This window comes from Lepisma saccharinum, chromosome 27 (assembly GCF_977018435.1).
Source record: "Lepisma saccharinum chromosome 27, izLepSacc3.1, whole genome shotgun sequence".
Classification (NCBI taxonomy): Eukaryota; Metazoa; Arthropoda; class Insecta; order Zygentoma; family Lepismatidae; genus Lepisma; species Lepisma saccharinum.
Window position 1 is genome coordinate 33,925,743 of NC_139255.1, and position 12,812 is coordinate 33,938,554.

At 41.7% G+C, this 12,812-nt stretch overlaps 1 protein-coding gene across 4 annotated transcripts in view; it reads right to left on the reverse strand.

Moving 5' to 3' along the window:
* LOC145980092 (protein CBFA2T1-like) overlaps positions 1-12,812 on the reverse strand; it is a 509,444-nt gene that overhangs the window by 28,390 nt on the left and 468,242 nt on the right. For all 4 annotated transcript variants that reach the window (XR_014440826.1, XR_014440825.1, XM_083113092.1 and 1 more), the window contains exon 5: positions 9,665-9,789. Coding sequence is in view for 2 of the 4 variants with exons in the window: in XM_083113092.1 (XP_082969218.1) it covers positions 9,665-9,789 (125 nt within the window). In the remaining 2 variants the exon portion in view is untranslated. The remainder of the gene's footprint in view (positions 1-9,664; positions 9,790-12,812) is intronic.

Below are 12,812 nucleotides of genomic sequence, written 5' to 3' on the forward strand. Positions count from 1 at the left end.
CCAATTAGGAAGTTCACAAGTCGCGTGCTTTTGTTTACACTTACTTTGTTCTTTCGGTGGAAAGAAGTATGTGTTAGGAACAATCGTGGGCGGATTAAGCAGCGCCAGAGGGGGAAATTGCTCACCCACAAGACGCTTGAAAGTGAAAATTAATCATCCAGTAATACAAGATCAGGCCAACTGATCACATGACGTGATTTTTTTTCTTACTATGCACCCTTAAGTTCTGTTAGATTAAGGCGATATTTCGTCACCTCAGTAAAAAAAGACTGATTTCGTTTTATTTTACTTCACTTTTCTGCCACTTCTGGCTAATCGCGACGCGAGTGATAATATGATGAAACTGATGAAGACACACTCGCAAAGAACGTCCTGGCCTGGATTCGAATTAGGTATCCTTGTCGTCGTAGTGCTCTGTGCTAACCACGGAGGCCGGATTTACGCCAATAAAATAAGTTATCCTATTTACTGTGCGCGCGTTCGCCTACATGGCTTATGTGCATCGTGGATGACAATTGAAAAATTAGTACGCTTTATTTATGCAACTCCACCTCTTTTTGGAAACAGGTAGCTTCCCCCTCCCCCAGTCTCGTAGGTCAGTTCAAGCTGCGGGTCCGTAGAAAAATGAATAGCTACACTATACTGATCATAGGCTCAACTGGCCGTTGACTTACATACCGGGTGGCCAGAATTAAAGTTATCCAACTCAGAGCCCTCTGTAGCCTGTTTGATGTATCGTACAACTCTGAAATTTGGTGAATCCACTATGCAGACCACGAGAAAGAGGTTGGCGATAAAAAAAATAGTTCAATTTTCCGCCACCAGGTTGAATGTGGCGCTGTACTTCCTTGATGGGTTGTAATAATGACGTAAACTGCTCCAATTGGTTATGGATTTGCCTTTACCTTGCAATCTTGCAATAAACCGAGAGATTATTTTCCCGCAACTTCCAGCCACTAACAAATGTCTTTCCAATTAATAACTCAGCTAAAACGTGATTATAATTTTGTACAACCCATCATGGAAGTACAGCGCCACATTTCAACATGGTGGCGGAAAATTGAACTATTTTTTTTATCGCCATCCTCTTCCCCATGGTCTGCATAGTGGATTCAACAAATTTCAGAGTTCTACGATGCCTCAAACAGGCTACAGAGGGCTCTGAGTTGGGTAACTTTAATTCTGGCCACCCGGCAGCTATCAATCGTCTTCGGGGATGTGTGCCTCTGTTTGTCAGAAACCTCAGTTGTGAAGTGAAAGCTGTAGGGGTAACATAGTTCTCCGTAAGCAACGTTGCCAAGCGTACATCTGTTTTTCAATTTCTTAAATTTTCATCCTTTATTTACTATTTTTGGTACTTTGTGTACTATTTTTTATGTGATTTGGTTATCTTATATTCATGGTACCTTAAAGCTCCTCTCTCTCTCTCTCTCTCGTTTTACAGCACGTTTGGCAACATGCAGTGTATCCGATGCTCATTTGTTTCGTCCCGTTCGCAGCGTTCGGTGCCTTGCGACACGAAAATGCCCGATGTCAGTCGAAGAGAATCGCTGATTCGTAGTTTCTCAGCCGCCAGCTGGAAACGCGACCAGTATAACAGCGTAGTTAATTCCACGTTGCAGAAATAGTGCGAGACCCACAGAAAAGACTTTCCCTGCAGGGATCATGAACCAGCATGATTGGACACCACCCTCTTCTTGATTTTTCGGTGGGCCTTGGAAGGGGAGGGGGACTTGAGAAATAACACGGCGATTATTGGATGCTGGAAAAACGAAGGCATCTTAATGAATTTCCAATGCTGCCCGTATCTGCTCTGGGGGTGGGGGTGGGTGCAGAGGGGGAGGGAGGGAGTTGATATCGGTACAATGCCCAGGATCGAGGAACTGGTGGTACCGGCATCCTTTCTTCAAAGGCAGCCCAATTCTTCTCCGGCAGGGACCCGCACTGGATGGCAAGCATTCGCCAAGTGAGTTATTGTTGGTCGTTTTTCTCCCCTACTTCTATTCCACTTTCAGCTCCTTTCACTGTTGTTGTGGCTTCGAGTCTGTGTTGCAGTAATAATGGTCGGAAAAAGTGCCTAGGGGGGGGGGTATTAGGGGATTGAAACCCCTTCCGAAATAATATTAATAAGAGGGGATGAAACGTTGCACAAGGTTAACAATTTCCGTTGATCTTGATACACAGGTAGGGAAAAAAAAGTATATCCCTTAAATGGTATATATTAGAAAAAACTAGCTGATTATCCGGCATTGCCCGGGTATTTATTTATTCCAATCTTGTATTAGACAGGAAAATAATGAATTCTAACTATAGTGTAACATGTAACTAATTTTAAATGTGATCGTGAATGTCACCAATTAGCTTAGCGATTCCGAAAACTATGGATTCGACACTAATCTAGGTCATTTGTGGCATTTTTTCACCCCCTCTCACCCCCCATGCCGATAGGTGATGAACTTGAAGTTGAACCGCATTGGGAGTATCACCAAAACTATGGATTCCATTCGCAACACAGCCTGAATGTTAGACAACCCGAGAAACACTATCGTTGTGCGGATTGCATAGTCACGGATGTCTGTTTGTGCGGGATTTAATATCGGTGGTTCTCGATTATTTTTACATGTCACCCCTTCCCACCCCACCTCTAGGGGTGCCAGGGGTGTCTTACCCTCACAGTATTTATTTTCAGGTTGCAAGTGATACGTGTACCAAGTTTGGTTGAAATTGCTCCAGGCGTTCGAGAGTTATTGCTGAACAAACAAACACACACATACATCCATTTATATATATATAGAAGAAGATAACGTTTTCTATTCTCTGTCTCGGGAATGTCTGGAGCAAAGCAAGCGAAAGCAATTCTCTGCGCCAATTAGTGACTCGAGAGGGCTCGAACAATGAACGCAAGGGAGGGGAAGTGAGTGCACGGAGGGGAAACTTGGCTGCAGCTACATGCCGTTTGCACGGCTTTGATCTGCCCACTCGCTTTCTCCTCCTTCTCTGCCGTCATGCGCGACCTTGCTCCCGGGAAAGAATATAGTGCAGCGCGTTTAATGAGAGAATTACTATTTTAAGTCGGGAGTAAGCTGCTTGATGTGGATGACATCAGGGACTCTATTTGAAGTGAACGCACACACACAGAATCTGTCTCCACGCACGAGATGCGTTCACCACCTTTGATGCATCACGTCAGTTGCGTGTCCAAGGGAGGGTTGGTTTGGGGGGTCATAACCCCCCTTTATTGGACCAGAAGAACGTGAAAGGCAGGAAAATATGGTACAGTGAGGACTGATCACTGAAAACTTAAACGTACCCCCTTCCGAAAATCCTGGGCACGCCACTGCTTCACATGACCATAAAAAATGCTAAAGGCACCCAACCTGCCTAACCTACTTACATACATTTTTACGCTAGGTTGTAATACACGTAGGTGATTACGTATTTTTTTCCAGGGAGGAGCAAGAAAGGTATTTTATCCAGGGGGAGAAACGAGGCAGATTTTCCGCAATAATAGTGTTGTTCCCTCAAAAAACATTGCTTAAATTTGAATTTATCATATTCATGCAATATTTAATACATATTATTGTGGCTGAAATGAAATTATTTGTCAAAAATATATATAATTTTTGGTTGACTTTTATTTTCCAGGGGGCCTCCCCTTGACCCCCCTTCCGGACGCCCATGGCAGGATCAGTTTTAGTGCTCGTAGCATCCGATGTTGTAACTACTACTTACCCTCATCAGACAACAATGATGGATTATGATGGGAAAGTATATGCGTGTAACAATACCCTTCTTTACAAGTGAATTAAACACTAAGAATGAATTAAGAATTATCGTGGTCAGGGAAGTCCCCAATACATCTAAAGTTAATACTAAATTATCAATTAATATAAGAGTAGCCAATGATCGCCGCTCTCTTTTATATCGACAATTTAGACACCCCTGCTCCCTTTCTGCCACATCTAACACTAAATATATCTATATAAAAATGGATGTATGTGCGGGTGTGCGTGTCTGTTCCGGCATAACTCTCGAACGCCTGGAGCGATTTCAATCAAACTTGGTACACATATCACTTGCAATATGGAAAAAATACTGTGGGGTAAGACACCCCTGGCACCCCTAGGTTTGGGGTGGGAAGGGGGTGACGTAAAAATAATCGAAAACGACCGATATTAGCGTGGAATCCATACTTTTCGGGGTCGCTAAGATGAATAGTGACACTCCCAGTGCCTTTCAACTCAAAGTTGAACCTCCATAAAACAGATATGTCTATTTTGAACATCCAGTCACCACACACTCGTCAAGAACTAGCAGACATGAAATTCTTGCATAAAATCATTAATGGCAAAATCAAAACTGAATTTCTTGCCAACCAATTTCATCTACGAGTACCCGCATGGCCAACCCACAACGTAAAGCTCTCTCACATTCACGGTTTCTTTACTATAGGCTCCCCCACTTGTATAATAACCTGCCTGTAAATGTTGACATTTTCTTGTCAGAACACAGTTTCCGACAATCACTAAGAATGTACACGTAACAATTTCTTTTCTTTTTTCATCTGCCATCTTGTATTGTCTTGTTTTGTTGTTATTATTTTTATTTTTTCTTGTTGCTTCAGTTTCAGTGTAAAATGGTCTCTCAGTACTGTATCTAAAATATAAGTAAATAAATAAATAATCACGAAACTAAACTAAATAAGGATACTTTATTTGGTGTTATTTTTATTGATTCTTGAATTCCCGGTGTGGGTAATCTAAGGTCGAAATTTTTCCGGCCTTGCCCTGCATAAAGCGGCTCTGGGGCTCATCCAGCCTCAAATGAAAAAGCACCTAGGGGTAAAGGCGGCCGCAGCGTGGCGCTGATCACATCACATCACATACAAAATAGCAGACATCGAAAAATGTGTGGGGCACTACCTCCCTATATATGCTTGATGGTATGGGGAAAAGTGCACAGGGAACTTGACTTTTTTTGAAATCCCGGGATTTCGACGGGAGGAGAAAGCGGGATCCCGGGATTATGTTCCCTATATGTCAGGAATCGAACTAGGAACCAGAGATCATAAGTTGAGATGGACGATATCGGAAATTTGATATCGCGATATATCGTCAAGAAAGTACCGTCACAGGCGATACGATATTTTTTCAGTATCGTCTCCACGATATATATCGCCAAATATCGTGGCGATATATCGCTGACAGGATATATATCGCTACAATATCGTGACGATATATCGCCGATACGATACATATCGCCAAAATATCGTGACAATATTTCGCTGACAAGATATACGAGGGCTATTTTTTTTAACCTCCGGTGGCGCCGCCATGTGGGCTGTGAAGCGCTATGAAGCGGGGCGTCACGCAGCGTGAATGACATCTCCCCTGTCACTAGCACCGCCACTGCCAAGGCCAATTCTTCAATTGAAGCTGAACGACGGGCGCGTAGAGATGTCTGCTACAATAGACTCTCCCGCCAAGTGCGAGGTGTGTTACTGGTTGACTTTATGGAGCCGGCGACCACAATCAATGCGGCTGCATACTGTGAGACATTGCGCAGACTACGCAGAGCCATCCAGAACAAACTGAGAGGCATGCTCTTCTTCAGGCATTGTATTGCTTCATGACAATGCCCGACAACATGTTGCTGCGTCAACCCAAGACCTTCTTCAACGATTCCACTGGGAAGTGTTTGTTCACCCTACCTACATCCCAGACCTGGCGCCGAGTGACTTCCACCTTTTCCCGGCGATGAAGAAGTGGTTGGGAGGATGGCGCTTCCACACCAATGAGAAGCTTCGGGACACAGTGCAGACCTGGCTCAACAGACAGGCGGCACCTTTTTTGCAGAGGGTATTGGAAAGCTGGTGCATCGGTACGATAAATGTCTGAATCCTCTTGGGTGCTTACTTGAAAAGTACGTGTACGTAACATTTGTAAATAAACCCATTTTGCTATTCACTGTGGTTTTGATTTCATGCCCTATCGGAGATTGAAAAAGATAGCCCTCGTATATCGCTAAAATATCGTGACGATATTTCGCTCACAGGATATATATCGCCGATACAATATACGTCGCATATCGCCAAAATATCGTGCGTTATATCGCCGACATGATATACCGGGTGTCCCAGAAGTCTGTCTCTGATTACAAACTTTATTCATATCCGCTATATGCAATGTAGAGATGTGAAAGTGGTGCCAAAATGGAAAACTAACCAAGTTTATTTTGTTCCAGGTTTCAGTAACGGGGCTGTAGTGTAGCAGTGTCAGTGCCCAGGAAACAGGAAATGTTCACAAATCAGGAAAAATCTCAGTGTGTCACTAGACCCGGTTACCAATAACAGTGCAGAGGAACTTTCAAACAACTTATGGAAAGATGCCGCCCTATGTCGAGAGCATTAAGTCGTGGTATGACATCAGAATTTGTTGCTGACTTACCGAGAAGTGACCGAACCATCAACCTCAGCGATTTCAAACAACGTAAAACATCAGCCAAAAAGTTATCTTCATGATATCTTACACAAACGTTTATTTTTTTCGTGCATGCAAAGTGCAAATTGTACAGGCTTTGTTGCCTAGTGATACCAGGGGACACACTGAGCTTTTTCCTGATTTGTGAACATTTCCTGTCTCCTGGGCACTGACACTGCTACACTACAGCCACGTTACTGAAACCTGGAACAAAAAAACTTGGTTAGTTTTCCAACATTTTGGCACCACTTTCACATCTCTACCTTACATATAGCGGATATGAATAAATTTTGTAATCGGGGAAAGACTTCTGGGACACCCGGTATATTGCCAAAATATCGTGACGATATGTCGCATCGCCTGGACGATATCGCCCAACACTAATCATGAGTCCGGCGACAATACGTGCTCACATGATACAGATGTAGAAGGGCGGTAACGCTCCTGGGGTAGAAGGGCAGAAACCCGACCCTTACCGTAGAAGCAGTCACTCAACCGGAACGGTCAACCTTGGAAACATCCCGCCCACGCCTCTGACGTGCTTCATTCGGAAACCCCGGGAGAACGAAGTGCTATTGTTCTTGAGAAGCGGCGAGCACTTGGCCTGTTTGTATTTCCCACAGACTCCTTTTCACCTGCCTCACATCCCCCCTCCCCTCCGTGAAAGGCCGCCTGTATTATTTCAACCCTTTTGTGCACTGCATAAGGGTGAGTTCCCTCCGGAGCAGATCTCAATAACGAAAAAAATAAAAACTATCCAACGATCAGTATCCGAATACCCCTCCCCTCCTCTTAATTCTCTCTAACAGTGTCCACATATTTAAAATAGTTTCCTACCTCTCAAAGAATTCGTCCTCTCCGAGAATATATGTACACTCCTGTTCACGCAAAGTGGCGCATTTCATAAGGTTAGACAGTTGAAAGTTGAAGTGCGTGCCAGTTTATCTTAACAGGAGTGTACTATCTTTCCTGTCGCGATTAGCCTAGAGAGGCGGGGAAAAGGAATGATATAAGACAAGATAAAATTCATGTACACTCCTGTTCAGATAAAATTGCACATTCTTGAACTGTTCAACCCGATAGTGTGTGCCACCTTATGTGAACAGGGGTGTACAATTTCATCTTTTCGAGGTGAACTTTCTAAAAATTGAATGAGGCACTCTATTATCAATTTTGTAACAGGATCCAAAAACTCTAATGCAATTTTTTAAATGTTTTCTGAAGTGTATAATTTAAGGTGCAGAAAACAATAGTTCACCGACAGTTGTGCGATGAAGAAAAAAGCAGGAACCCCGTTAAATGCAAAAACAGAAGTTTAAAATTTAAGTTTCATTATCTTTTATAAGATTGGAGGGGGAGGCGTTACTCACCGCAACAAAAATTAACTCTAATCAATCTTTGAATACAATATCGCGTTACTCACCGCAACCCAGGACCCCTTGATGATCGCACATGACAACAAGACGCTTCTTCAAATTTTGAATGAAAGCGATTGACAGCTTAAGGAAGGTATGGGGGTGTCGACAGCTTGGGCATAAGCTGGGCATGAGTGTTCTTTGTGACTGTCGCTCCATCAATTTCATCCTCATTTTGGTATTAGCCAAAAGTAGCAAGAAAGCGAAGTAAAAGAAACTAAATTAATCAATCTTGATAAGGCATTCTGTTTATCTTATCATCAATTTTATGAGCTCATCGCCGCGTTTAACTTTGAGAAGTAGAAGAGACACGTTAATAAAAAATGAGAAAGAAAAACCATAAGAAACACTGCTTTTTTATTAACTGTCTTTCTTTATCTTTGCTATCCTTGAAAACAACGCAGGTGCAACGTCCCTTCTTTCTTGTCTCCACTTTTTCTTGTCCGATAAGAATAAGAGAACAACGCAAAGCGATATGATTCTTCTTTCATAAAAACTGTTCCTTTTTGTTGGAGAAGGTTTAACAGGAACGGATCCGGGTTTCTTTGATCGAACTAAATTAATATTAAAAAAAGAAAAGAGGGACTGAATTTTAAATTTAGGCTGTTTACTGGGTCTGAAGGACAGCCGGTCTGTTTCCCAGGCCACCGAAGCTGTTTGCTTTCTCTTGGCTACAGTGGAACCGGGACCACGAGCTTCGTCTTTCTGACGCTAGGAGGAGCTGATGGACTTTCCATTCACGAGTCTCACATCTAGAACGTTCCGCAGGAACGATTTGTACTTTATTTATTGCTAGGTCGTTTTTCTTTTTATCTAGGAAGATATCTATGGTATATTAGGGACGTCAAGAAACTTACTGGAAGATATTCCAAACACAGACCTACTTTCACTAGGTGGAATTCAGACAATTTGACGTTAAACATGAACATTGGAAAATTAGAATTACCGAACTTCCAAAATTAAGCTTTCGCGACTTCAATCGTCTAAAATTAATCTGTCGGCCTTCAATCGTCTAAAATTGAGAGGTCGCGCCTTCAATCGTCTAAAATTGAGAGGTCGCGCCTTCAATCGTCTAAAATTGAGAGGTCGCGCCTTCAATCGTCTGAAATTGAGAGATCGCGCCTTCAATCGTCTGAAATTGAGAGATCGCACCTTCAATCGTCTGAAATTGAGAGATCGCGCCTTCAATCGTCTGAAATTGAGAGATCGTTCCTTCAATCGTCTAAAATTGAGAGATCGCGCCTTCAATCGTCTAAAATTGAGAGATCGCGCCTTCAATCGTGTAAAATTATGCCATCTTCCCCTCAAAGCGTCCAAAAATCAGGCCATCGCTATCTCCAAGCGTCTATAATCAAGAGATCGCCCCTCCAATCGTCTAAAATTAAGAAATCGCACCTCCAATCGTCTAAAATTAAGAAATCGCACCTCCAATCGTCTAAAATTAAGAGATCGCCCCTCCAATCGTCTAAAATTAAGTCGTCATCTCCAAGCACCCAAAAATTAATCCATATTCCTCTATAAGCATCTAAAGATAAGCAATCAACCCTCCAAGAGTCTAAAATCAAGTGATTGCCCCTCCGTTTATAGGCTAATTAAGTGATGATCGCCCCTCCTCTCTAAAATTAATCGATCGTCCCTCCAAACGTTGTAACACAGACTAAATTGTCAATTAACAAAATACCAATCTCCGTTGAGGTCTTGAATTAAACCATCACCTCTAGTAATGACGTCTAGAACTACCAACAATAAACCTTAGGTGGAAATCCTTACCTTTCGGAAGCTCTTCGTTTCCCGTTCTCGCTGACCTCCGCGTGGAAGATTTCGGAGGGTTCGCTGGGGGAGAAGGCGGGGTCCAGGACGAGGTGCTCGTGATGACGTATGTATTGTTGCGGCGACTGGAAAAGAACAACAAAGATATTACTTTCAAGTCAGAGATAAAGATTGTCAAAGTTTGTTTTTAAGACCACTTGATGCTCACATAGACCTCTCGCGACTGGATCCCATACTTGAAAGTGGGATTCGAATCGGGACCCCTCGGTTACAAGGCGAGAGCGATGGAGGAGACCCTAGTCTGCCCTCGTGGCGTACATCACCAAGTCAGGGATCCCAGGATGGGCGTCACCAGAATTTTTTGTAGGGGCGGTCAGGGCATTGATAAAACTTGATCAGTAAGAAATAATAATTATTATTACCACGAATATAAGTCTTAGTTTACAATAGTAACTATTATAAGTTAATGAACAAACCATTTCTTCAAAATTTATTATTGTTATTATTATTATGAATGAACATTCAATACACCTGTTGTGCATCATTTTCTTACTGTACGTATAATTTTTGGAACTTTCGAAGCTGTGGAGCTATTTATTCTTTGCATTAAATACTAAATAGTAGAATTTGAAAATATAACCTGGTTCCTCTTTTTTAAGCTATTTTTTTGATCTAATGCAGTTTTTACTTTGGTTATTCTGTTCTAATACTAACTAAATTAACTTTATTTCTGTTATTAACAATTAAAATACCTATCTGCTTTTTTTTAGTTGTACAATGCCTATTTCCAGGGGGGAAGAGTTGACGGATTAATTCGACCCCACCCCCACCAATGATCCCGGATTGAAATCCTGGGCAAGGTACTGATAGTTCATTGAGTTTGTTTCTACGTTTATTTAATCAGTTCACCTCTCATCTTCATCTCCGCGACGTAAAAAATACATTTAAGTGAAAATTACGACGTTAAAATATGGTGATACTAGTTTATTTGAAAGTGATGTAAACTTTGATTAATAATCAAGAATTACCAAAAGTTCAGATTCAATTTATTTAAATGAATCGTTTTTCCTTTAATTAGTCATGAATTGGCAGGATAACGATTCAATCGAACGACTTATTATTACATGAATAGTAGGGGAAGCGGTGCCTGGTTGCACAGGGGTAGGTTGCAACACTGTTAATAATAAGTGGTAGAGCCACAGGCTGAACTTCGCCCATGAATAAAGAAATTCTAAATTCTAAATTCTAAATATCAACGTGAAGAGTTACGAGAACGAACTTGCCCTTCGCGCATGCGCATTTTGTGGAGGAAGAAGCGTTCTAGATTGTTGGTGCACGCGAGCTGATAACAGTTAGAGGAAAGAAGAATTGTTTTCAGACCAGGTGAGTACAATTTGAAGAATTTATTTTGAAGTGACTGGCGACTAGTGCAAGTAACTGTCGTTGACTATGTTGCTATTAATGATACACATGTAAAAGAATAACAGCCATGTTAACAATGAGATTCATGTTGAAGACATTTTCGTCCTTTTTTTAAGTAAAGTGGGTGAGGGGTAAGTTGGAACAGGTGTTTCAATTTGCCCCAGTACAGTGAAACAAAGTCACAAATACTTTCATCAAAGCACCTGCATTCATATAGCTATTTTACACTCACGATAGAAAATAATGTACTTCTTATTTTATGGTGTGAAGGTGAATTCAACCACCAATGCATTTTTAAACGTAATGTTGCTTGTTCCTTCAATAACAATCAGCGACATACCGTAGTTCTACTATTTAGATCGTGACTGTCTTGAGCGGGTGATTCAGAGTAGATCGACTCGCTGAACATCAAATAGGTCTATTGCAAATCAGGTTGATAATTTCTGCTTGTCTGTTTCAGTGAGAAACATTTTAACTCCTTATGGTTGTACCACATCAAGCGTATTCATCTTTAGATAAGATGTGACAACGTTCAGTTAGTTTTAATCCTAATTTTGTTATTCCTTTCCAGAGAATTTCGTCTGTCATGAGAACGTCCAAGAGGAAGACGGATAAAGGAACAACTTCTCAGGAAGTGATGAAGAGAGCAGGGAGACTAATTTTGGAAAATCTCGAGGACAAGAACTGCTCAATTCGGAAAATAGCTGACGAATTCAATATTCAACATTATCAAGGCATGTTGCTAAAATAAAACGTAGCCAAACACAAATGCAAAACAATCCATATTCCCCACCGATGACAACTTCGCTTCCATGGTGCGGTTATCAGCAACCACAATTAGTTTTTAATGCAGACCAAGAGAAAGAACTGAAATTATGTTTGGACTTACACCATTAGAAATAAGAGAACTGGCTTATCAGTGCCAAACTAAATTCGGAATCAAATGCCCAGATTCTTGGTCGAAGGAAAAACGTGCTGGTGTCGACTGGTTTCAGGCATTCATGAAAAGAATGACAACCTGAGGAAACAAGTTTAGCTAGGGCCTCCAGTTTCAACAGAGCAACTTTTCGAGAAGTCAGAAGTGTATGATCGACATGATTTTGACTACGCGTGTGTATACTATGGATGAATCCGGAGTGTCAACTGTTATGAAACCACACAAAATAGTGGCACAGAAAGGTGTTAAACAGGTTGGGGCCATAACTTCCGCAGAACGAGGGGAAATTATAACAATTGCTGTTGCTGTTAACGCTTTGTGTAACACAGTTCCTCCAATTTTTCTTTCCCCCAGGAAACGTTATCACGATCATTTCATAAGAGATGGGCCAAACGGATGTGGTGGTGTAGGTAATGGATCAGGCTGGATGACTGAAGATATCATGGAATTCCTTCAACAATTCATTCATCACACCAATCCTAGCAGAGAGAAACATATTTTGCTTTTACTGGATAACCACAAGTCTCATCTTAGCGTTCCTGCAATTGATCTCCGTCGAGAGAATGGAGTCATTCTCCTGTCTTTCCCACCCGATTGCTCACACAAGCTGCAGCCACTGGATGTGTCTGTCTTAGGTCCATTTAAACGGTTATGTAGATCCAGTATTGATTCTTGGCTGAGAAGTAAATCAGGTAAAACACTTACAATCCACGACCTTCCTGGAATCGTTAAATAGCCATTTTTTCAATCTGCCGGATTTGCAGCTACTGGAATATTTCCTTACAATAG